The sequence below is a fragment of the Callorhinchus milii genome, unplaced genomic scaffold (genome assembly GCF_018977255.1).
Source record: "Callorhinchus milii isolate IMCB2004 unplaced genomic scaffold, IMCB_Cmil_1.0 Scaffold2, whole genome shotgun sequence".
Lineage (NCBI taxonomy): Eukaryota > Metazoa > Chordata > Chondrichthyes > Chimaeriformes > Callorhinchidae > Callorhinchus > Callorhinchus milii.
In genome coordinates, this window is record NW_024704743.1 from 24089486 (window position 1) to 24115106 (window position 25621).

The following is a 25621-nucleotide window of genomic DNA, read 5'->3' on the forward strand; positions in this document are numbered from 1 at the left end:
TGCACTGTGATCAGAGATGACCCTGTATATACCACTGGGACTTTGGGTCAGCTCTCAATACAGACTCACAGTATATTCAATAAACAGATGAACATGGTTTGCAGTCTAAACATTGAGTAGGTTGATATGAAGTATCGATCTGGAATAAGCACAGCAGTATCGGAGTTGGTAAGAAGAGTATAAATAGGATTCTTATTGCACTGGATTGTGTATCCTTTCCATTTTCTCGAGTAGCAGAGTAACATTAATAATGCACTCACATTTTGTTTGTACATTTTGGAGATTGTATCAAAAGGCCAGACCTCCTCACAGCAGCTTCACAACAACCTCTTACAAGGTCGGAAGTATCTGTACCTGCTGAAACAGCTTGAGGCATTGCAAGTGCCTAGAGCAGCCCATGAGAAAGAGGCCTCCAGGACTGTAAACAATTCCGATGAAACTGGCTGCTATTTGCCAACCACTCAGAATGAATCCAATCACCCAGAGGTCAGTACCTGGCCCAAAGGGTAGCCTTTTTTTAAAAAAAAATCTTTTAACATTAAAAGAAATGCTTTTCCTGCATTTATTTGATTAAAAAAACTAAACACTGAAGATTCACAGTGGTGTATAATAAATGATCCCAGGCACACTGCGCTGCCTGGTATGTCCCTAAACTACAAGATTCTATTTAATATTAATACACGCCCCACCCCTACTCCCATTCATAGCGTTTTGTTCAACTGTTAATGGCAAATATGAAAATGTGACAAACTGCACTTTTAAGTCTGGTTGAGTTTAGTAACCCCTGGATGCCTTCATTCAGGAAAGAAATAGGGATTGTGACCTCCAACCAAGGATGTGTTTTTGTCTAGTTATTTTGTATATAATAATAATAATTCTTGCATTTGATATTGCTCCTTACCACGTCTTCTAGACGTCTCAAAGTGCTTCACAGAATATACTCTAAAGCGAATTGACTGTATGTTTCGTTGGCAAAACACGGCAGCCAATTGCACACAGCAGTGTCCCACAAACAGTCATAGACCCCATTATTATTATTTTTTTAAATTTTGAAGGGATGATTAGCCCCGGAAAAGCAATCTGCCAAATGACCGACAACTGGGCTCTTACTTGCTGCTAAACAGAGGCTTGTGGAGTAAGGAAACATGCCCAACGTTTCACCCTGCCTGGGAATTGAATCTAGGTCCTCGTGCTTGCAAGACAAGTGCTCTAACCACTAAGCTACAGGGCTCCACTGAATCGCTGCAGGTTACGATTCAGACCTCCTCACAGCAGCTTCACAACAACCTCTTACAAGGTCGGAGGCATCTGTACCTGCTGAAACAGCTTGAGGCATTGCAAGTGCCTAGAGCAGCCCATGAAAAACAGGCCTCCAGGACTGTAAACAATTCCGATGATTGCTTCCTTTTCTGTTTACTGGATGTTCTAAAATGCTTGTTTTAGTGTGAATCTGTTCCACTTCCCATTAAAACGAATGAGAAGAAGCGCTGCTCTGGGATTATTGGCCAGCACCTTCGGATGTCCTACCAATGCGAAAAGTGCTATAAAAATGCAATTTTCTGTTGGTGCCCCCTACAGTCTTGTTCTCACTGTGTGGTGAGCTGCCCTCTGGTACTGTCTGGATGAGCCATTATCTGAAAAGCTCATTAACTTTAAAGATGGAAGGTGAGTATAATGATCAACAAGTAATTATCACTGGATGTGTCCCAACATGTTCATTCTTAAACAACTAGTTGAAACAGATGACCAGTTTACCCTCCTCCACAGAGCATTAGGTGTCCTGATCCCTGTTTATTCTCAATGGGAGAAGCTGAATGAACATTATGTGACTGTTCACTTTCCACCAGCGTGTTAAGTCTATTTTCAGAATAATCACAAGGTACCTTTTTGTAAAAACAACTTCCTTGTTTTGAGAAAAAAAGACAGCTCATCTTCAATTTCCTGCAGAACCACATTCCCACAAGCCAATTATTTGATGCTTTACCCAAAACACAAGAGGATCATCTCCGAAAAAATGCATATATGTTGCACTCAGTGGTCACTGAAGCACGGACAGTCATGCATTTTAATGACCAGGGAAATGGATTGGTTATCCTCTGTCTGACTGGGCTTTCCTGATTTCATTTTACAAACCTTTGCCTAAAGACTGAAATTATTTTCTTTGCCACATTTTCTATCAATCCACTACAAAACCTATCAGCAGGTGACTTCATCAAACTTGCACTGTTCAGTGCTTTTCCCCTAGGTGGAAGTCTCAAAGGGCTTTACCGACGTAATGTGGATCATCTAGCAAGTTGGGAAGAGGGGTTGAAACTCAAATCTATTTCTCCTCTTCCAGCTGCGACTCCCGGTCCGTTGATGTTCTGCCAGCTTGTTAGTCAGACACCAAGGCCTGGATGACCGCAAACTGCCTGCAGCGGAACATTGACAAGACAGAAGCCATACTCCTTGGCTCCCATCAACGCCTTCTGTCCTGCAACTCTGACCTCCTCAACCTCCCCAGTCTATCTAAGACCTGTACATAACCAAGGCTTTCCTCCATCACATTGCCGACCTCCAACTGTACCTCAACCCAAACACAGCTGAGACCCTTGTTCACTCTTTCATCACCTCCTGCCTAGATTATTCCAATGCCCTCCTCACTGGTTTCCCCAGCTCCATTATCCACAAAATTCAACTAATTCTGAACTCTGCCATATACCCACCTGCTCTAAACACCATATCCCCATCACACCAGTCCTTGCCAGGCTCCATTGGCTCCCTATCAAAGAATGGATTGACTTCAAGATCCTCACATTCATCTACAAATCCCTTCATGCCCATACGCCTCTCTACCTCTCCGACCTGCTTAACCCCCACTCTGCCACCCACCGTCTCTACTCAACTGGCTCCAGCCTCCTGCTTGTCCCTCGGCCCCTCCGCTTCACCATCGGTGGCCGTGGCTTCAGCCACTATGCCCCGAAATGGTGAAACTCTCTCCCTCAATCCCTCTGCCTTGTTCCCTTCTTCCCCTTTTTCAGATCATGCCTGAAGACCTTCCTCTACAACTACGCTTACAGTCAACTCCTTCCTCCATCCAGCTCGGCATCAGGCTCTGCCACTGTTAAGGGCTATGAGACATTACCCTGTGTAAAGAGTGCTATATAAATGCAAATTGTTGTTGTTATTGGTGGTGGTGGTTTAAGGATTTTGACCAAAGGTGTGGTCAAAGATAGCTTTTTCAGGAGTGTTTTGGGACCAAAGTAAATGGTTGTGGGGACGTAATTCCAGAGAGTGGGGCTTAGTGACTGGAAGCTCTGCCACTAATGGTGGGTCAGGGCGAAGAAAAACATCAACACATCATATCTATCATTGACAGAGCAAGCCAGTATAGCCGAATGATTCTGTTCAGTGCACACACTGCTACATGGCCACATATATAACAGAAATGCATATTGTATATTGCATTGGACTTCTAATGCAAATTGTAGTATTATTACAGCACTGCAATTATATGCAACACGATTCTAGCACCTATAGCAATAGTGGCTGTGTACCTGAATTTAATATAACTAGACCAAACCAAGTGGAAATGGTTAAAGATGTGCCCAACCTTTTCACCTCTCTCTCTCTTTATCAGTAAAAACTGCAATGTATTAAAGTGCAGTGCAACATCTAACAAACAGACATGTGAAACAGAGCAGCAATGTAGTACAATACGTGAGAGAGACACAGGTTCAGGGGCTGTTAAACTGGAATGTCCTTTATGGAGAGCCTCTGTGCAATAGTGCCGTAAGAAGAATATCCTATGGGTGAGCCAGCACTTGCACAATCACCTTGGGCTGCAATGAATTGTCTCATAACATCCCGGGGCGAGCACTCACTCACATAGCATCACTATGACTGGGACACACATCTCCGTCAACAAAAAAAAGATGAAACTATTTAGGTCATCTGCTTTTCAAAAAAAAATTGTAGCTCCTGGGCGCTGGTCACAGTTTGAAATTGTGTGATTGAAAGAAGTTACACAGTCATTGATTTTGCCCAAAGGTACATTTTGTGCTGAAGGTTTAAGAACACCTTCCATTATGAAAGTGGACCTTTTAAGCAAACTGAAAATAGAGAACCTCTGATTGCCACTTCTAAACAACATCTTCGATTAAAAAGTTGCACTTAACCCGACACTTCCCACTCCTGCCACTGAACTGAGGTCCTGTGCATTCTGTTACTGTTCATAGACAGTTCACCCGTTCACTCTCTCCATCTCAATGAATGCATCTTCTATTTGATAAGAGGAACCGAGTAAAAGTGCAAATTATCTGGACTAAGGTATTGTTGTTGCTGTTTTGTTTGCTATAGTTTAACAAGATCTCTCTGTCCCTATACAGCCCCTTCACAGCGATTTCTGATTCCCTGCTAACTTGGCTGCTCTCTGCTTCTCTGCCTCCTCAGCTTTCTTCTTCTCCTCTTCTTCCTCCGCTTTCTTCCTTTCCTCCTTCAGCTCCTTATACCTCCACTTGGGGATGTCCAGAAAATAACTCTCCTGGGTGCTGCTTCTCCTGCGTATCCGTTCTGGCTGATAGGTTGGAGTGGGCGCTTTGATCACACGCACCTTTGGCATCACTAGGCCTGGTCGGACACTGCTCCTTCTCATCATGTTCAGGGGCAGTAGACTGCTCCTCCTGGTGGAAACCACAGACATTTGGCTGGGGTCGAGGTTCACAGGCTGCAGACTCGCTCTCCTGTCCTTCATTTTTGTAAGCAGGACCACTTGCGAGTTTTGAAATTTTTTTTGGTATTCGTTAGTGTTGTCCTTTCCCTGAGCTTTGATATCCTGAGCCTTTTGCTGGTTCAGGATCTCCTGAACTGCCAGCCTGCGCTTGCCCACGCAGGGAGGACTGTCCGGGCACACTGTCCTACACCCGATCGCAACGAAAGGGCTGCAAATGCTGGTGGTCATCCTGACCATGTGGTCCATCAGCCCCTCCTCCTCGGGGTCACGGGGCAGATTGAAGGTCAGGGTGGACCTGATGGTCTCGCAGATTTTTTCCAAACAAGTCCTGGGTTCTTTTGCTTTGGCTACAAGTTCCTTTAGTCTTGGCCACTCGGGTCTGTACTTGTCACTGAACTGCTCAGGGCAAGGCTTGGCCAGCAGTTTGTGTATGAGGAAGGTGGTATCATGCCGCGCTGTGAACACTGCCCATTGTAGCGGGGTAAACTGCCTCCCGGGATCAGTGGCACGAATGTCTGCACCTGAAGGGAAGACAATGGGTTATTATAAATGTAAATGATTCTTCCTCCTTCGCAACACACTATTTAATGATTCCTTAAAATGGGAAATATTTCAATGACGTTAAAGTCTGTTTGGTGCTGGGTTTCTGTATGTGTCAGACACTTTCCTCCACGCCGGTCTTCCCAGGTCCACCATGCAAAACTTGAATTGATTCAAAACTCTGCCGCCTGGATACTAACCCCCACAAAACTTCATACCCCCACACACCTGTGCTTGTCAGGCTGCACTGGCTCCCAATTACCAAATGGATCGATTTCAAGATCCTCTCGCTCGTTTTCAAATCCCTTCATGTCCTCGCACCTCCCTACCTATCCGATCTGCCATCGGTGGCCGTGGCTTCAGCTGGAACTCTCTCCCTCAATCTTGCCCCCTTGCTCCCCACTTTCAAATCCTGCCTAAAGACCTTCCTTTTTGATTGTGATTACGGTCACCTTCCCACTCCCTCTCCCCCTGGCTCGGTGTCAGACTCCACCATTGTCAAGCGATCCAGAATGCTACCCCGTGTGAAGGGCACTGTTTTGTTGTATCATTTTGTTGTATCATTTTAAAACAGTGCCAATGGTATAATGGTGTCATTTATTGTTCGGTTAAAGATGTTTCCATCATTTATGTTTATGCGCCTCAGGCTAGGGAATGGTGTAAGTGGCAGTTTGAGACTTGACCTGTGACTATGGGTCACTTTGCTCCATGTACTCCTTGATCTCTCCATTGCTTTTGATACTGTGGGCTATTCCATCCTCTTTGATTCCCTCTCCTCCCTCATCCACCTATGAGGGAAGACATGCTCCTGTTTCCACTTGACCACTACTTTGTCTCCTCCAATGGCTTCTCCTTCCACCCTGCATAATTCTTGAGCCACTCCTTTTCCTCATCTACATGCTTCCTCTTGGTGACATTATCCACAGACATGGGATTAACTTCCACATAATAATAATAATCCTTACGTTAGTTATCTTGCCTGTCACGTCAGGAGGACAGCCCAAAGCATTCCATATGATATACGCTAAAGTGCAGTGTCTGTTGTTTTGGGGTTTAATGACTATATATGTGGATGACATTCAAATCTACTTTTCCACTTTTAGTTGTGCTCCCAGGTCCACTGATGTTCTGCCTGGTTCCTGACTAAGACTGATTTCCTTCACTTTCACCACATAGCCCACCTCCGCCCCTACTCACACCAATTGTCACTGAAACCCTTATCAATGCTTTAGTCACTTCCCGCTTTGACTTTCAAACGCAATCCTCATCTCCCCAGTTTTACCATTAACAAGATCCAGCTCTGAAGCCCAAATCCTCACAGGCACTAAAATCTGTATGCATATTACCTCAATCCTCGCCAGGCTCCACTAGCTTCCTGTCTCCAATTGGTTTTAACATCCTCACCCTTCATACCTTTCCAAATCTCTGACTGTCCAGCACCTTGGAACTTCCTCTCAATGTAGAAGGCACTATAGAAATGTAACTTGTTGTTGGTGTTAGCACTTCCCTATCTCTCTGATCTATTCTACCCCATTCCTCTACCTGGCCCCTCTGCTCAGCTAACACAGGCCTCAACATCCCTTGCCAAACTCCACACTACTATCAGTGCTGAGCCTTGTAGCTTACTTGGTAGCACTCTTGCCTCTGAGTCAGATGGTTGTAGGTTCAAGCCCAATGTCAGCACTTTGAACTCATTTGGCATCAGCCCTCCACCAGGCACAAAAACACATTAAAATTTGTCCCAGTTAAATTTTTTATTTTTTTGCAGCAACCAAACAATGTTCAAGCTAATGAAGAGTTGCTTACCTGCCAGTAACAAAGCTCTGACACATTCTGTTCTTCCTTGCATTGCAGCTTTCATCAATGGAGTGAATCCATGGACATTCCTCCTCTCGATGTCAAGGCCAGGAAAATAGTTCAGCAAATAATTTGTGATTGTTATGTGTCCTGCAACAGTAATGGTTTGTCAGTAATGGATTAATCATAATCAAGGTCTACAAGCACTAAGATAAAAAAGATGAGGCATTGTAGACAAATGGATCTCTACATTTACTCATCTACAAATCGCTTCATGCTCTAGCACCTCCTTATCTCTACAACCCTGCTCATACCCCATCCCTCTACCTAGAATTGAAATTCTAAATTATGGCTATTTTCAGTGGAATTGACAGTAAAAGTCTGTTTGCCATTGGTGGCACCTTACTGTTACATGAAAACAAAGCACTCGGAGCCAAACCCACAGGATTATCACTATCTACTTTGATTTCCTATAATTTGTTTCACTGGGTAATGTTACCCCATTAAAATTCTCCACGTGCACTTCTTTCTGGTGACTGTACATGCTCCAGATCATAACACTGCTTCTTGGGAACCCAGTATTTCCTCTCCTCTAATGAGCTGTGTGCTGCAATGAACAGCTGTAAAATGGAACATGAAAAACACCAGAAAGCAGCAGTCTAAAAACACAGATACTTGGGTTTTATTTGCAAAACATCTGCACCAGTTGCATTGTGGAACAACTTCATACTTAATCAAGAGCACAAAGCATTGGTTAATGCTCTTAAATTGATATTTTAAAGGGGAATTAAAATCCATTTGCCTTCCAGTGCAGCTTCTTAAAAAAGATTTAAGAACATAAATTCCGCATTTTGTCTCCACAAACGGCTTCTCTTCCAGCCCCCGCACCGTCATATGTGGTATCCCTCAGGGCTCCCTCCTTTTCAATATCTAAATGCTCCCTCTTGGTGTCATCATCCATACACATGGGGTCAACTTCCACATGTACGTGGATGACACTCAACTCTACCTCTCCGCCTCCACCCTCGACTCCACGACTACTGCTGTCCTGACAGAATGTCTGTCGGATATCAAGTCCTGGATGGGAGCAAACCTCCTTCAGTTGAATGTCAACAAGACCGAGGCTCTCCTTCTTGGCTCCCGTCATCGCCTCCATAACTCAGGCGTTGGCAACATCACCCTTCATGGATGCACTCTATGCCTCATGAAGCCAATACAGAACCTCGGCATCCTGTTCGACCCTCAACTGTCCTTCATCGCCCACATCCATGCCATGACCCTCTCCTCCTTTACCCATCTCCGCAAGGTTGCCCAGCTCTGCAACTATCTCTCTCCACAGGCTGCCGAAACCCTCATCCACGGGTTCATCACATCCAGGGTTGACTACGCAAAACCCTCCTTGTCAGCCTCCCCAACTCCTCCCTCCACAGGCTGCAGATCATCCAGAACTCTGCAGTCTGTGTCCTCTCACGCACCAGGCTCCGTGACCCTATTACCCCCATCCTCGCCCAGCTCCACTGGCTTCCCATCACACAGATGATACAGTTCAAGATCTTCAAAGCCCTCCACGGCCTTTCTTCACCCCACTTCTGTGACCTCCTAAACCCCCACCAACCTGTCCATTCTTTCTGCTCAGCAGGCTTCAGCCTGCTTCAGGTCCCCTGCCTCGCCCACCCCACCATTGGCAGGTGGGCCTTCATCCTCTCTGCCCCCACCCTCTGGAACTCCATTCCACAGTCCCTCTGCCTTGCCTCCTCCCTTACTTCCTTCAAGACCCATCTCAAGACCCTCCTCTTCAATCGTGCCTTCTGTGAGCCTCCTGCCCCTACCCTCCACCCCTCCTGTTCCCAACCACCAGCTCGGATGCAGATCCCTGACTGTACAAGGTTGTGGGACGTCCTCCTGACGTGAAAGGCATTATACAAATGTAATTTGTTGTTGTTGTTGTTGTTATGGCTCAACTAATAAATAAAGCGCTCCAGGATGCTACCTCGTGTGAAGTGCGCTATACTAAATGCAAGTTGTTGTTGTTGTAAGTATACAGTACTTAAACTAGATATAATGTCTTGTAAGACTGAAGTGCCCCAATGTACATATCACAATACAGTCACAAGCGAAGTTACCTGTTGTCATACAGGCAAAATATCTTCCTTGGGGAGGATGTAAGCAGAGTCTCTTGGAAGCTGAATTGACTCCAAGGTGATATGCTTGCCAACAGTGTGTTGCAATCGAATCAACCCTCTGTAGCAATCCTGTTGGTCTGGTTCCTGAGACAGGCAGGTCCAGACTACCCCAGGGCACTGCTGATGACTGACCAGCCGCCTGGCACTCCCTTCTGGGGAGAGGTTATGCATTCCTTTCTAGACTCAGAAATTTCTATGTGTAGGTGGCGCAGATGGAATCAGTCTGGTTGGGATACTCTTAAACGAGGTGATGGGTTTTTACATGTGTCAGACAACACACTGACCAAAAACAAAGCCAAAAACTAATCTGCACTAGTAAATTCTACTAAAATCAATTAGATGAATAACTGCATATTCTGGACACCAAGAGAACTCTCTGCTCTGCTTGTGGAGTCCTGTAGAGTATTGGTTAGAGCATTTGCCTTGCAAGCAAGAGGGCTTGAGTTTAATTCCCAGACAGGACAAAATCTTTCAGCCACTACACCCCGAAACTCTGGAACACTCTCCCTCAGTCCCTTTGCCTTGGCCCCTCTCTCCCCTTTTTCAAGTCCCGCCTGAAAACCTTCCTCTTCGACCGTGCTTACGGCCATCTTCACCCCAGCTCAGAGTTAGGCCCTGCCATTGTTAAGCGCTCTGAGACGCTACCCTGCGTGGAAGGCGCTATATAAGTGCAAGTTGTTGTTGTTGTCGACGTGCTTCCTGAAGTGTGGTGCCCAAAATTGGACACAATACTCCAACTCAGGCCTAACCAGGATTACTTTTGTTATTTGATATTGCGCCATGATATGAAAGTCTGAACAACATGGACTAGAAATACCCAGGTTTGATCCTGGTCAATCCTGAAGAAGCATCAGTACATTTAAAGAGAAACATAGGGGAGTTCTGTAGCTCAGTGGTTAGAGCCCACTCAAGCGAGAAACCTGCATTAAATTCCCGGCAGGGCGAAATGTTGGGCAAGTTTCCTTACATCACATGCCTCTGTTTACCTAGCAGTAAGTAGGAACCCGGTTGTTAGTCAATTAGCAGATTGCTTTTCCGGGGTTAATCATCCCTTCAAAATGTTTTTTAAAAATAATAATGGGTTACTCAATCTATGACTGTTTGTGGGACACTGCTATGCGCATAATTCCTTCAAAAACAACAAAATTACATTTGTATAGATGATAACAATAAATTGGTCACTTCAATCCATGACTGTCTGTGGGACAATCAGCTGCTGCTTTTCACCCACAAAATATTCAGTCAATTTACAGTATATTCTGTGAAGCGCTTTGAGATGTCTTGAAGATGTGATAAGGTGCTATATCAAATGCAAGGATTATTATTTATTACAGAAGGAAAATATCTCAAAGTACTTTGCAGAGGGAATTAGAGTTTGAGTAGGTTGGGAGATCTCAAGGAATATTCAAGATTGAGATCGAAGATTTTTAAAAACTAGAAGGATTAAGGGATATGGGGATAGGGCGAGTACATGGAATTAGGTTAGAAGATCAGCCATGATCTTATTAAATGGCAGAGCAGGCTCCAGGGGCCAAATTGCCTACTTCTGTTCCTATTTCGTATTCTTATGATAGGTTGGAGGTGTTGAAGGCACAGTCAAATAGGTTTCTGGACAGTGTTTGAAAGCAGAGATGGGGGAGCAAGGTGGATGGATTTATGGGAGAACGTTCCAGAAAACAGGGGCAAAGTGGCTGAAAGCTCAGCTACTGACGGAGGATCGGAGGGAGACATGAAGCAATGCAAAGCAGTAATAATCAGTTGAGATCTTCAGTCGATTGGATTACTGCCTGTAATCCACTGACTGGAGGCTTGTGAATTTTGATATACATTTTTAATGAAAAATGCTTTGTTTTCAATGATGATTCATTACTTCTGAGAACACTGGGTTATTTCGGGCCGTTGATGTATTCTGTATGTAATCCAATACTTTGTGGAATATCACAAGAAGATGGAGACAGAGCACTCTGAAGGTGAATGTTTTTCTGGTAGCAGTAGTGAGACTATTGATGTGTAATGACCATTAAAATGACACTGCCTGAAAAAAGCCAAATTTCTTGACCAGGATTTTCTGTTCTCCAGATTGATGCCTATGTTTCCAGCGTCCCATTCCTTCCCCCTTTCTTCAAAATTTTCCCAAAGCTATTCTGGAGACCTGTAGCTCAGTCGTTAGAGCAGTCGCCACACAAGCAAGAAGATCTGGGTTCAATTCCCAGCAGGGCAAAATGTTGGGCAAGTTTCCTTACTCCACATCCCTCTGATTACCTAGCAGTACGTCCCTTTTCTGGGGGTAATAATCCCTTCAAAAAAACAAAATAATTCGGTCACTCAATCCACGACTGTTTGTTGGACATTGTTGGACATTTCTGTGCACAATTGGCTGCTGCATTTCACCCACAAAATATATATACAGTCAAATCACTTTACAGTATATTCTGTGAAGTGCTTTGAGAAGTCTCGAAGACATGATAAGACGCTATATCAAATGCAGGGATTATTATTAAGTGCTCCGGGACACTACCCCACATGAAGGGTGCTATATAAATGCAAGTTGTTGTTGTTATGGTCAGCAAAAAAATGAGCAAATAGTTTTCTGCTCCAAACTATTACTAAAATTGAAACTACTCAAAAAAAACATGCTGTTTTTTGCTGTCGGAGTCTTTGACAAAAATCAAGTTGCCCTTTAATAAAAAGGATACCCAGTTTCTTGTTCCTGACCTGTCGAATCGTAAACAATAGTTTGACAGGGAGTGTGAGGCAGTAATTCAATGATAGGTGGTGGGGGGGGAGAGGCTTCTGCTGACGAACACAAGTCATGTGAGAGTGTGCTTGTGCACTCTGTGATGTCAGCACAGCTGTGAGATTGAATTACTGCCCTGTAGCTGGCTGTCAGCCACCTATTAACCTACGCGTGAAGTTTACAATGTCACAGTCATTTCCTTTCCTGTTTATAACGTTTACCTTGTTCCCTCTCTCTCGCTCTCTGTCGCTCTCTCTCATGCTTCGCTCACTTTTTAGAGCTTCGGGGTCCCGAAATTTGACCTTGTCTTAGTTCGTAAAACCATTTTGTCTCAAAATTAAAAGTTTTCTGCAGAATTGTACACATTTCTTAAATTCTGCTTGGAAAGGTGGTTCTGTGCAGTCCTTAAAAAGATCAGGCTTCCCAAATAAGGCGGAATTTGAGAATTCTTCACAATTCTGTGCCACCTTAAATTTTAAGACAAAAATGATCCTTACAGGCTAGGACTAAGTGGAATTTCAGGCCTTACATTACTGTGTGTCTCATAGTTATTGGACAAGTTTACCCAAGGCCGCCCATGAAGAATGGCCTCTCAGGAGAGGTACCAAACAGTGCCCAGCATTGTGGAACCATAACTCAACAAAGGGTGAGAGCCTTCAGGAAAACACAGGAGAAAATGGGGATAAAGACTATTGTAAAAGAAAACACGTCTACAATACGTACACAATGTCACTAAACGGAGCAACAGTTTCGCTTACGGCAGACCCTAGTTCTCTTTTTCCCTCTGCGTGCACAGAATATTTCGAAATCATCTGACATTCTGCCAACAAATCTTTTGATGACACAAAGCAACAACAATTTATGTTTATACAGTGCCTTTCACGTAAAATAATTGTCTCGAAATCCTTTACAGATTATCAATCAGAAATGAAGCGAATGGTGATATATAGGCAACCGCAGCAGCAACATCCCACAAGTAACTCATGAGGGAGAAGGGAACAGATGGATGTCATAACTCTCAATCCAAACTTCGAGAATGTTAGTAAGGTTTGTTATTCTCAACTCAGATCATTCTAATCCATTAATCGTAGCCACAACAATTTGTTCCACTCCCAGGTCCCTTTTCTACATCATGTCCTCATCTCATTGGCTCTTTGTTAATTGCCTTTTACTCCTTTTGTGGAGTCCTGTAGTTCAGTGGTTACAGCACTCGTGTCACAAGCCAGAGACCCGGGTTCTATGCCCGGCAGGGTGAAATGTTGGGCAAGTTTCCTTACTCCACACGCCTCTGTTTACCTAGCAGTAAGTAGGAACCCTGTTGTTAATCGATTGGCAGATCGCTTTACTGGGATAATAATCCATAAAAAAAAATTTGTTCACTCCACGACTGTTTGTGGGACACTACTGTATGCAATTGGCTGCCGCGTTTCGTCTACAAATATAATCAATTCACCTTACAGTGTATTCTGTGAAGTGCTTTGAGACGTCTAGAAGACGTGAAGGATTATTATTATTATTAAAGGAATATTCTACAAGAGATACGCGAGGGAGGATTAGGATAGGTGAAGTTTCAAGTGGGGTATAAAAAACGACACTAGTTCAGCCGAATGTCCTGTTTTCTGTGCTGTCCAGTTTATGTAATTCTATGTAAACAACAGTGAGATGAGGAGCCAATCCATCAGAATCTTTAAATTAAACTTCAATCACACTCAAATCAGGTTAGAAATTATTTGCTCAAATTCTATCAACTAACTTAAAAATTCGACCTAGAAAATAGCATTATCAGCTTGATTTGAAGTAGTTAGTGCCTCGAGACTTGATTGCCTTCACGAAGTCATTCCCCTATGGCTCAGTCAATTCAATGACAGAGAATGAGAATTTCATCAGGAGGATGTCTTAACATTCATCAACATATGGCAGACTGATTGCATTTGTGCTTATTTCGCTCTTCATTCTGAGCTGAGTGCCTGGTGCAGTTGGAAGAAGCTCCCCTGGTTGGTTTTCCCCCTGAAGCACAACTGGAATGTACTGGCTTCTCAGGTCAGGAGAAGTCCAGCGCAATCAAAATAATTTTAACCTTCAGTTCTCCAAAGTGGCTCCATTAAGGAAAATCAATGACTGACATCTTGATTAATCTAACCGTCACCTCACACAGATACAAACACAGGAGGAGACTGCTGCTGCTGCAGTGTTCTGGAAGGGCATTAGAAATTGTGATTGTGACCTTAGCCCATCTGCATCTCGTTGGCAATTCAGATATTAAGGTGGTGTTTGGAGCATTTCGTATTTATTGCAAGGAACGCATTATGAAGTAGCACAAATTTAACCTCCACTCCTTCATTACCTAAAATTTATACTGTTTATACTGTGTGTTGAACATGTATGCGCAGTTTATGGTGGGAGCTGAGAATACAGAGCCCAACACAAGACCAAACACACTGCCAAAGGTAGTGCAAGAATGGCTCACTTGGTAGGAATATTTTTTCCTGAATTACTGTCAGTGTAACCTCACAAGACAATTGGTACAGTTTTCCAAGGCCACCAGACGCAACCTTTACATTTCCTGTATACCCCAGCTCTATTGTTTCTGCTGTCACCGTGGTAAATCATAGTTACTGGAAAAAAACAGCTGGAGGAAAACAACATTATTGTCCAAACTCGGTAACAGCATGCAATGTCAGAAATTTGTTCTTCCTGACATTCTGAAGTTGTTGTCAGTTAAACGATTTTGAGTTCTGCTCATGAAAAGTAACAATAATCCCTGCATTTGATATAGGCCCTTATCGCATCGTTGAGAGGTCTCAAAGCACTTCACAGAATATATAGTAAAGTGGATTGACTGTCTATTTTGTGGGTGAAACATGGCAGCCAATTGCGCACAGCAGTGTCCTGGCATGGATTGAATAACCACATTTTTCTTGTGGGATTATTACCAATGGAAAGCAATCTGCCAACGGACTGACAACCAGTTCCTACTTCTAGGTAAACAGAGGTGTGTGCAGTAAGGAAACTTGCCTAAGGTTTCGCCTTTCCCGGGAATCGAACCCAGGCTTGTGAGGTGAGCGCACTACCTACTAAGCTACAGGACTCCACTTCTGGTGACCAATATTGCGGCCATTAATGTATTTGTCTGCTCGCTTTACCAATATAGAGACCATCTATTGGATCAATAAGTAAATTAGCTTTAGTTCAAAATAAAGATGCAAATGCACAGCAAGTTGATTAGCCCCTTAAAGAGAACCTTAAAGTTGATTGTTCAAATCCAGTTGAGACAGCTGAGTTGTCAGCACTTCTGGGAAGGAACAAAAATCAGCCAGTGTTACCACTTCTAATCCGGATCAGTGATGTCAGGTGAGGACAGGATTAGGCCAGGCTGTGATGCTCGCCCTAGTTGTATAACCTGCTGATGGTCCGGGCTCAAATATGAAGTGTTACTGGTAGGGTAAGTACCAGTGGAGGGTGTCAGTCCCATTGCAACTGCACCCCAGTATGTGCCAACATCTTCAGGACAGATGGGGAGAAAATTGATAGGATGGCGACAACAACCAATGTGTACCTCCCTTCCCACAGCAGTGATCAATAAAGAAACGCAACATTGGTAAAGGGCTGGGGAGGGTCTCAAGGACTTCCCCGCCCCTCCCCTCCTCCCATCTCATCAATGGTGCTTGGCTCTGTTAAGGGATAAGTGCAAAGTGTCACTAAGAATAAAGAATGAGGTTGCAATGGCACACACACGATGAGAGAAATGGGCTCCTGTGCTGAGCACTTCTAGGTTTTTAAGTAGGGGAGGGGGAAGAATATAATATCAGGAAGGAAGACAAAACCACACATAAAATGGTGCGAAAGTATGTAAAGGGCGTAAAACAAATTAAATAAAGCACAGGAGAGTGAGTGAACTATATATTACTACAGTATCTTACCTGCTTGTGCTGCAATAATCAGAGCTGTGTTTCCCTCCTTGTCCTGCCAGTTGACATCAACGTAAGGGCACTGGGCCAGAGTGAAGACAATATCCATAAAGCCCTGGTAACAAGCTACCAACAGTCCAGTCTGGAACACAAACCAAGCACCAACGTCAGAAAGCTCAGCAGGCATCACAAGCCGTGGATATAATTTAAAACAAATCCAATTTAGGTGTCAGCAGGAACAGAGTTAAAATCAATAATAATAATCATCTGCAACATCGATCACGTGTCAAAGTTTCTATAAAGTAATAATAATAATCTTTGCATTTTATATAGTACTTAATCATGTTTTTGAGATGTCACAAAGAGCTTCACAGAATATACTGCAAATTGAATTGACTGTAATATTTTGTGGGCGAAACATGGCAACCAATTTTGCACAGCAGTGTCCTACATACAGTCGTATGTTGAGTGACCAAATAATTATTTTTTAAATGTAATTTTTTTTAAAGGATAATTACCCCTGGAAATCGATCTACCAATCGACTAACAATCGGGTTCCTACTTACTGCTAGGTAAACAGAGGCATGTGGAGGAAGGAAACTTCCTTAAAGTTTCGCCCCACCAGAGAATCAAACCCAGGTCCTCTTGCTTGCGAGGAGAGTGCCCTAACCACTAAGCTGCAAGTCTCCACAAGGTGAACAGGTGTAGGTGAACAGAAACAATCTCAGTCAACAGCACCATAAACTGAAAACAAGAAATCAAAACAATGCATTAAGGTGCTTAAAATGTGACAGAAAAATAGGCAATATTAAATGAATAAGTTATTAACTGTGTTCACACAGCGCACATGCATTAAGACTGGTAAATTTAGAGATTACTTGTCAAACTAAGGCAACTTATTGTGTGATCACCTGGCCACTATGGTTTGGCTCACTGGGTTAGGCCATGTCCAATTCTTCAAGTTTCAAGGCCAGTTGGCCAAGCATCAATAGTGCCTTGGGTTCTGTGAACATCTCCTTACCACGTCAATGAGACATCTGAAAGTGCTTCACAGAATACATTGTAAAGTGGATTGACTATATTTTGTGGGCAAAACGTTAGCAGCCAATTGTGCACTGCAATGTCCTACAATCAATCCAACAACAATTAGATGCAGGAGTCCTGGCTAAGTCACTCTCTCTCTCCTCTGTGCCCCAAGGACACAAGCCAAATAAAAATCCCCAACTACCACACTGGTCGAGATCAACAAATGTAGCAGGTTCAGGAATCAAATCCAGGACAGTCCTGGGTTATAGACAACAATTCCACAGACAAACCCTTATCCCCACACCTGCAGAAATAACATTACAACACCTAATAGTCTGCAATCTGTCAGTGGCGTTGCTGGTCTCTGTACAGCTGCCTGGCATTCCTTAGGTACAAATGCTTAGTGTTAAGTTAAAAGGTGGAAAATAAGAGTTACCGTATCATGCGCTTTATTGTTACCGGTGAGAGTCTGTCTCTGGTAACTTGATCTTGCAGGATTTCAGGTAGAAATGACAAGTTGTTTACATTTTGGAACTGTAATCATTGAATTCGGGCTCCAGTATACCTCTGGTCAGCACTATCTAAAACAGACAATAGTGCATTCACTCACTGAGTTATTGGAGGAGCTTGATCTATCTTTTGTCTAGTCTCAGATGTGATGGGACTGACTAAATGATTGACTGATTAACTAACTGACTAATTGAGCAGACTAGAAACTCACACTGCTCACCTGTTAGTGTCTGTTGGTGGATCTTGTAGGAGCCGAGCCTACTTCATGTAATGGGGCTTGACTAGATTTAGGGGATCATAGAGCAAACATCAGGAGGCAGTAAACAGCAGGGACATCAGTGAAGACACTGGGGTAGTACTGAGGAGAAGGAAACCCAATGCCAACAACAATTGGTGGGAAAACCTGAGATGCAGCCTGCATTAGCATTAGCAGCCCACATACAGGAGTGAAGAGCTCATTCCAACAGATGAATAGCGAGTTCTTCATTATACATTATTGTATTCATGAGAATTCAGTCAATTATCACACTTCACAACCAATTCATGCATTTGCTTCCTCTATTTGAGTACCTGATGATTTATTCCACTGGGGAGTGGATAGTTCACGTTAATCAGATTTTATTTATCATGAATTAAAACAGAAATCCTGGAAGTGCACGTTGGGGGGGTAAAGAGAAAAGCACATTCTTTCCACGACTGTTTGTGGGATGCTGCTGTGTGCAATTGACTGCCACGTTTCGCCCACAAAATATACAATCAATTCACTTTAAAGTATATGCTGTGAAGCGCTTTGAGATGTCTCGAAGACATGATAAGGTGCTATATCAAATGCAAGGATTATTATTATTAGATTAATAGTTCCAGGTATATTAATGGTTCCCTGTATATTAATGGTTCCAGGTATGTTAATGGCTCCAAGTACATTGATGTTCCGAGTGCATTAATGCTTTTGCCCCCATCAGAGTTTAGAGGAAAGGTCACACCCAAACATTGGCTTATTTTTACCATTCAGATGCTGAGTGACCTGCTGTGCATTTCCAGCCCTTTCAACAACAATAACTTGCACTTATAGAGTGCCCCTTACGCAGGGTAGCCTAGGCGAGTGGAGAGGTGACGCTCGGCACGATCGAAGAGTAAGGTTTTCAGGCGCAATCTGAAGATATTTCAGATTTCCAGCATTTGCAGGGTTTTTTTCTTTCTCTTGCCGCTTTTGATGATTTTATTTCGAGCTCCAGAGGCCAATAATAATAATAATCCTTGCATTTGATATAGCGCTTTTCACGTCGGGAGGACGTCCCAAAGCGCTTCACAGAATACACTGTAAAGTGAATTGTATATTTGTGGGCGAACGCGGCAGCCAATTGCGCACAGCAATGTCCCACAAACAGTCGTAGATTGAAAATGACTAATTTATTATTGTTTTGTTTTTTGGAGGGATTATTATTAGGCTCTGTGTGGAGTAAGGAAACTTGCCCAAGGTTTCGCCCTGACCTGCCTGGAGTTGAACTCGGGTCTCTCGCTTGCAAAGCGAGTGCTCTAACCACTGAGCTACAGGATTATTTATCCATTGTACATGTCCCAGAGTTTATGAAGCACATTTATGAGTTAATGAAGCACAAGGCATATTTACCCAAGCCTGTCAGCCTTAGCTAAACACCACCATCAGTTTCACATTAAATTTTATTGGATTTCACTGAAGTTTATCTACTTATTCCATATACTATCATTTTCATTGTCCAATAATGATGCTTCAAACAGTGCTTTGAGAAATATGGTGAAATTGGGGGCGAGGGTTGAGTGTCACTAGTTGCCCTGGATTAAGTGAACTAACAAAATACTGTCATGACATGGGAGAGCAATTGAATGTTTTAGTCACACAGTAAAAATTGTCAATTTAGTTGAAGGCTGGGAAGGAAAGAGATTTCTGGATAACATATGAAGCAATGGATGTGTGAGGTTTTGGAACAGTGAGAAACCAAGAGCAACAACAACAACTTGCATTTATTATAGCGCCCTTCACGCAGGGTAGTGCCCCGGAGTGCTTGACTGTGGCGGAGTCTGACCCCGAGCCAGGGGGAGAGGTAGGGGTGAGGTGACCGTAAGCACAATCAAAAAGGAAGGTCTTCAGATGGGATTTAAAAGTGGAGAAGGAAGGGGTAAGACGGAGGGATTGAGGAAGAGAGTTCCAGAGCTCCAGGGCATAGTGGCTGAAGGCATGGCCATTAATGGTGGAGGGGAGGGGCGAGGGACAACTGGAAGGCTGGAACCAACCGAGCAAAAGCAGCGGGTGGGAGAGTTGGGGTAAGGAAATTGGATAGGTAGCGAGGTGCAAGGGCATGAAGTGATTTGAAAACAAATTAGAAGATCTTGAAATCGATCCGTTCAAGAATTGGGAGCCAGTGGAGCCTGGCAAGGACTGGTGTGATGGGGATATGGAGTCTTATGCAGGTAAGAATCCGGGCGGCAGAGTTTTGAGTTAGTGATATTTTGTGTATGGTGCAGCTGGGGAGACCAGCAAGGAGGGCATTAGAATAGTCCAGCCGGGAAGTGACAAAGGCTTGGACAAGGGTTCCAGCTGCTTTTGTTGTGAGGTATGGACGGAGGCGGGCAATGTGATAGAAGTGGAATAAAGTGGTCCTGGTCAGGGAACGGATGTGGGGGAGAAAGGAAAGCTGGGGATTGAAACTGACGTCTAAGTTGCGCACAGGTTTAGAGAGTCTGAGGGAGAGCCTGGGGAAGTTGACAAGTTCAGACTCGCAGGAGAGAAGGCGTTAACGGGAGCCAATGAGTATGGCTTCCGTCTTGCTGACATTCAGCTGCAGGAAATTTGTGCTCATCCAGGCCTTGATGTCCGCCAAACAAGCTGATAGGACGTCAGCGGACTAGGAGTCTAGCTGGAGGAGGAGAAGTAGATTTGGGTGTCATTCACAAATATGTGGAAGTTGATGCCATGTCTGCAGATGACATCGCCGAGAGGCAATGTGTAGATAAGGAAAATAAGGGGGCCAAGGATGCAGCCTTGGCGTATCCCGCAGGGAACCAAGCACACAAGTAGATAAGAGTCCTGTAGCTCAGTGGTAAGAGCACTCGCTTTGCAAGTGAGAGACCTGAGTTCAATTCCAGGCAGAGGGCGAAACCTTGGGCAAGTTTCCTTACTCCACACAGAGCCTAATAATAATCCCTCCAAAACAATAATAAATTGGTCATTTTCAATCCACGACTGTTTGTGGGACATTGCTGTGCGCAATTAGCTGCCGCGTTCGCCCACAAATATACAGTCAATTCACTTTACAGTATATTCTGTGAAGCGCTTTGGGACGTCCTCCCGACGTGAAAAGCGCTATATCAAATGCAAGGATTATTATTATTATTATTAGAGGGGTGCATATCAATCCTAAAGCCTTTAGAGGTCATTAACTCTGAGCCTCACCATCAGAACCAACAGCAAGACAGTCAAAGGCAACATGTGAAGCTTTTTTTTATTGAGCTGCTGAAGAGTTGCTGAGATTGAATGTACCTGAACGCTATCCATTAAGGTGTTAGCTACTGTCAGTCTGCTATTCACTATTGTATAATTGTGAAAAAGAACAAAGCTTCTATCCCATGCTATTAACAATATATTGTTAAACAGAACAGCCTATTGTCATTGGGACAGAAAAGGTTGTGGAGTAATCTAATAGAGATCTTTTAAAATTATGAGGGGGTTTGATAGAGTTAATAGGGAGAAATTATTTTCACTGCTTGGTAACTGAAGGGCATCAATTTAAAATAATTAGGAAAGGAGCAAAAGGGGAGATTAGTAGGAATTATTATACACAAAGTTGTCATGATGTGGAAAGTCGTACCGGAAGCAAAGCTCGAGGCAAAATCTATATTAGATTTCAAGAGAGAACTAAACAGATATCTAACAAGGGGGATGAGGAAAAGGTAGTGAATGGGACTTAATGAATTGCTCTTTTATTGAACCACAGACACAGTGGGCCAAATAGCTATCATCTATCCTGTAAATTTCTATGGTAAACTTTAAATTATGTTTCTACCATTGCAGTAGGATGAACACAGCCCAACCATTATTGGTAAAGGATGCTAACAATAATAACAAAGGGAAAGTCTATCCATGGATTAAAAGAGCACACTCAAAATATAGGCAAAATACTGCAAATCTAAAATAAAAGACATAAGTTGCTGGGAACACACAGCAAGTCAGACAGCATCTATGGAGAGAGCAAAGTGAGTTAAAGTTTCAGGTCGATGACCTTTCATCAGGTAACCATTCTGATGACTTTCCTAGTTTATTCAGTAACTATATTTTGAGTGTAAAATAAAAACTTTTGTTTTTATTTTACACTCAAAATATAGTTACTGAATAAAAAATGCAAGTCATACAGAGATCAACATATTAACAACTACTGGAGTGAAAAGGAGAAAATTGACTAAATCATTTGGCATTAATAATTTTAGATTTTTGGATAGAGAATGAACAAACCACACCAAAAATGAATGAAAGTAAGAACACCATGTGAGCTTCCTCAATAATTTATTTGTGTGTCAGCCTAGTGCTCAGTGGTAGCACTCTTGCCTCAGAGTCAGAATGTTTTGGGTTCAAACCCACATCGGGACTTGGAATCACACAGTCTAACATGACAAAATGCCTCAAATAAAATTGGTCACTCAGTCCGTGGCTGTTTATGGGACACTGCTGTGTGCCAACAAGCTGCCGAGTTTTGCCCACAAAATACAGTCAATCCATTTTACAGTATATCCTGTGAAGTGCTTTGAGAGATCTAGTTGATGTGATAAACTGCTATGATAAACACAAGGATTATTATTGTTATTATTATTTATCCAGCGAGTTTGTCCACTGTGTGGCTGAGCCATTCAGACCAGGAACATCCCAGTTTCAATGCTGTGTTGATCTCAACTGAAGTGTGAGTGACTTCAACAGCACTGGGTTAGGGAGAAGAGAATCAGTGCTGGGCTACTTCTGCTCCAGCTGTTCAATATCCAGTCACTATCCAGTGATCTTTGCTGGAAGTAGATATAGTTGTGTGAACTATAATCTATGGCAGACAAGTTATAATAATAAACCAATTTTGAGTTCTGCTCATGAAAAATAATAACAATCCTTGCATTTGATACAGTGCCTGATCACATCATTGAGACGTCTCAAAGCACTTTATAGAATATACAGTAATGTAAAGTGTAGACAGTGTATATGTTGTGGGCAAAACGCAGCAGCCAATTGAGCACAGCCATGACCTACAAACAGTCACGGATTGAGTGATGAAATTATTGTTATTTTTATTTGAAGGATTATTACCCCCGGAAAAATAATCTGCCAATCGGTTACTACTAGGTAAACAGAGGCAATTAGAGTAAGGAAACTTGCCTCAGGTTTCCCTCTGCCGGGAATTGAACCTGGGTCCTCTCTTGCCTGCTTGCGAGTGCTCTAATTACTACTCTACAGGACTCCACAAGTTAACATAGCTAACGTTCTGTTGGAGTTGCCTTTATGAAAGGAGAAGAAGCAAATTCAGTTAATAATACTTTTAGGCAGATGGTATTTTAAATGCAGCGCTGCCAGAACATTCTCTGGATAATTCATTTTTAGTCTTGTAAAATGCCTCCTGTTTCCTAAACAAGGTTAACTTCCACATGTATGCAGATGACACTCAACTCTACTTTTCCATCTTCAGCTGTGACCCCCAGTCCCCTGATATTCTGTCAGTTTGTCTGTCAGACATCAAGAGCTGGATGAGTGCAAATTTCCTGCAGATAACAAGACGGAAACCATACTCTTCGGCTCCCACTGACATCTTGTCCCACGGTTCCGACCTCCTCAATCTACCTGACCTGTCCTTAAAACTCTCCGAACCCCTGCACAACTTAGGCATCGGGTTCAATCCCCAATTATCCTTCCTCCCACACATCCAGCACCGCTTTCTTCCATCTCCACCACATTGCCCATCTCCGGCAATACCTCACCCCAAAAGCTACCGAAACCCTTGTCCATTCCTTTGTCACCTCTCGGCTGGACTACTCTAATGCCCTCCTCGCCGGTCTCCCTTCTTCCACTATTCACAAAATCCAGCTCATTCAAAACTCTGCCGTCTGCATTCCCACCTGCACCGAACTTCGTACCCCGATTACTCCAGCCCTTGTCAAACTCCACTGGCTCCGGCCTCCTCTGTGCCCCCGAATCCTCTGCTCCACCATCGGTGGCCGTGCCTTCAGTCACTATGCCCCAAAATGTTGGAACTCCCTCCCTCAACCCCTTCACCTTGCCCCCTCCTTCCCCATTTTCAGGTTGCACCTGAAGACCTTCTTCTTCAACCGTGCCTATGGTCACCTTCTCCCTCCCCCTGGCTCAGCCTTGGGCTCCACCAACGCTAAGCATTCTGAGATGCCGCCTGGCGTGGAGGGCACTAAAAAAAAATTAAGCAAAAGGATTTTAGAGACAAAAAAGTTTTTGATACTAGCTACATCTGTAATTCTGCAGAGATGAGCCAGGCAAGGAGTTAATGCAATACAAACAATGCAGATGTATGCAATGCCTGTGGTGTATTAAACAATACTGTAAAGATGATTACTGGTATATCTATCTTAATCCCAGATTAACATGATGCACTACAGTCACATAAAGCGTGCATTCTCACGCCCTATTTGTATTGCTCTGTATTTCTCTCCCCTTTCTGTGCATCCCTTTATGTTATTTTTTTCTCTATGGCCTCAACTGCAACTAAGGTCTGTCCTCATTTGGGGTGGGGTGTGGTCGGTGCTGAGCTGGCTCCAAAGTGATGTGCTTGGAATGTAGAATTCAACACTCGACCTCTGTGGTAGTCTCTGTCATCCAGATCCTGAGCCCGGCAGGTCTACAGTACTAAAGGCATGGCTAGTGACAGACCAACAAGCCTGGTTTGTTCGCAGAACATGAAGGGGCAATCCGGTCAATGGGAGAGGGATTCTTTCCACTTGGCTCCTATAGCACCTGCAAGTCAAAGTTCCAATGGGTAACTGGATAAGCAGCAATCACTTGGCCAGATAGCGCTCTCAATCACAATAACAACTTTCATTCGGACAACACCCTTCACATAGTCCTGGATGAGGGCAAATTTCCTACAGTTGAATGTGAACAAGACTGAGGCCCTCCTGATTGGCTCGCGCCAGTGCCTCAGCACCTCAGGCTCTGGCAGCATCAACCTCCATGGTTGCACACTTCAACTCACCAAGCCATCAGGAACCTGGGTGTCTTGTTCAACCCTCAACTGTCTATTCTTCCCTACATCCAAGTCATGACCCGCTCTGCCTTCCCTCACCTCCGTAACATCGCCCGACTCCGCCACTACCTCACCCCTCAGGCCGCTGAAACTCTTGTTCATGCCTTCATCACCTCCAGCCTCGACTATGCAAACGCTCTGCTTGTCGCCTTCCCAACTGCTCCCTCCACAGGCTGCAGATAATCCAGAACTCTGCAGCCCGTGTCCTTTCCGTAACCCCATCTCCCCATTTCTCGCCCGACTCTATTGGCTCCCTATCCTTCAGAGGATCCAGTTCAAGATCCTGGTCCTCACCGACAAAGCCCTCCTTGGCCTCGCCCCACCCTACCTCTTAAACCCCTACCAACCCACCCGTTCCCTCCGCTCAGCCGGCTCCAGCCTGCTCCACGTCCCCCGACCCACCCGGCCCACTATTGGCGGGAGAGCCTTCAGCCACTCTGCTCCCAATCTCTGGAATTCCACCCCCAGTCACTCTGCCTCACCCCCTCCTTAGCCTCCTTCAAATCCCGCCTCAAGACCCTCCTCTTCGACCATGCCATCGGCCACCCCCCTTCCCCCTGATCCCAGCTCCGGTCTGAAATGCTATACACTGACCAGTGCCTTGGGACGTCCTCCTGACGTGAAAGGTGCTATACAAATGTAATATTGTTGTTGTTGTTCACATAGGATACATCTCGCAGCCTACACGGTGCACAGTAGCAAGGTTGGACAATGAGCTAGGAGGAAGGGGAGGAGATGAGATGACCTTAGGTGAAATCGAAGGAGTAGGTTTTAAGGTGGCAAGGAGTTCCAGAGGTAGAGGCTTATTGACTGAAGGTCAGCTACCGATGGTGGCATGGGGGAGGGGGGGTGTGGGGAGTGCAGCAGTCGTGTTAGCTGAGCATTGGGGGTGTATGCCTCCTTCACATGGAAATTTTGCATGGTTTGGATAC

The 25621-nt window shown here is 44.0% G+C and overlaps 1 protein-coding gene across 1 annotated transcript; it reads right to left on the reverse strand.

Annotated features, from left to right (window-relative positions):
• Nucleotides 1-3941: 3941 nt before the first annotated feature.
• ankrd33ba (ankyrin repeat domain 33ba) lies at nucleotides 3942-16012 on the reverse strand. The gene is made up of 3 exons (XM_042332247.1): nucleotides 15889-16012; nucleotides 7058-7198; nucleotides 3942-5232 (listed from the first exon to the last, which is right to left on the reverse strand). Exons 1-3 carry the CDS (start codon nucleotides 15983-15985, stop codon nucleotides 4373-4375), a joined length of 1098 nt encoding a protein of 365 aa, XP_042188181.1. The 5' UTR covers nucleotides 15986-16012; the 3' UTR covers nucleotides 3942-4372.
• Between the last annotated feature and the right edge of the window lie 9609 nt (nucleotides 16013-25621).